At 60.4% G+C, this 227-nt stretch overlaps 1 protein-coding gene across 1 annotated transcript; it reads left to right on the top strand.

Moving 5' to 3' along the window:
- Positions 1-5: 5 nt before the first annotated feature.
- On the top strand, positions 6-174 carry KIAA0040 (KIAA0040 ortholog; the record flags this gene model as incomplete). The annotated part of the gene is made up of 1 exon (XM_010292773.1): positions 6-174. A coding segment is annotated over one exon (169 nt), but the record flags the coding sequence as incomplete, so codon positions are not given.
- Positions 175-227: the final 53 nt, after the last annotated feature.

Raw genomic sequence — 227 nt, 5'->3', positions numbered from 1 at the left:
TGCAGCCGGAGGGGAGAGAGCAGGAAGAAAGGCGGCCCCAGCAGCAACGGCCAGCTGCACGCCGAGAGGAACAAGAAGAAGAAGAAGAAGAAGAAGAAGGATGAAGAGGACCTGTGGATCTCTGCTCAGCCCAAGCTGCTCTTGCTGGACAAGAGACCCTCCTTGCCCGTCTAGCAGGCAGGAGGGCCTTCAGGCCCTCCCCTCTGAGATGCCACCGGTCCTCTCAG

Source organism: Phaethon lepturus, unplaced genomic scaffold, assembly GCF_000687285.1.
Source record: "Phaethon lepturus isolate BGI_N335 unplaced genomic scaffold, ASM68728v1 scaffold35328, whole genome shotgun sequence".
Lineage (NCBI taxonomy): Eukaryota > Metazoa > Chordata > Aves > Phaethontiformes > Phaethontidae > Phaethon > Phaethon lepturus.
Note: the sequence above shows the minus strand (reverse complement) of the source record. Positions and strands in the feature narration are given on the sequence as shown.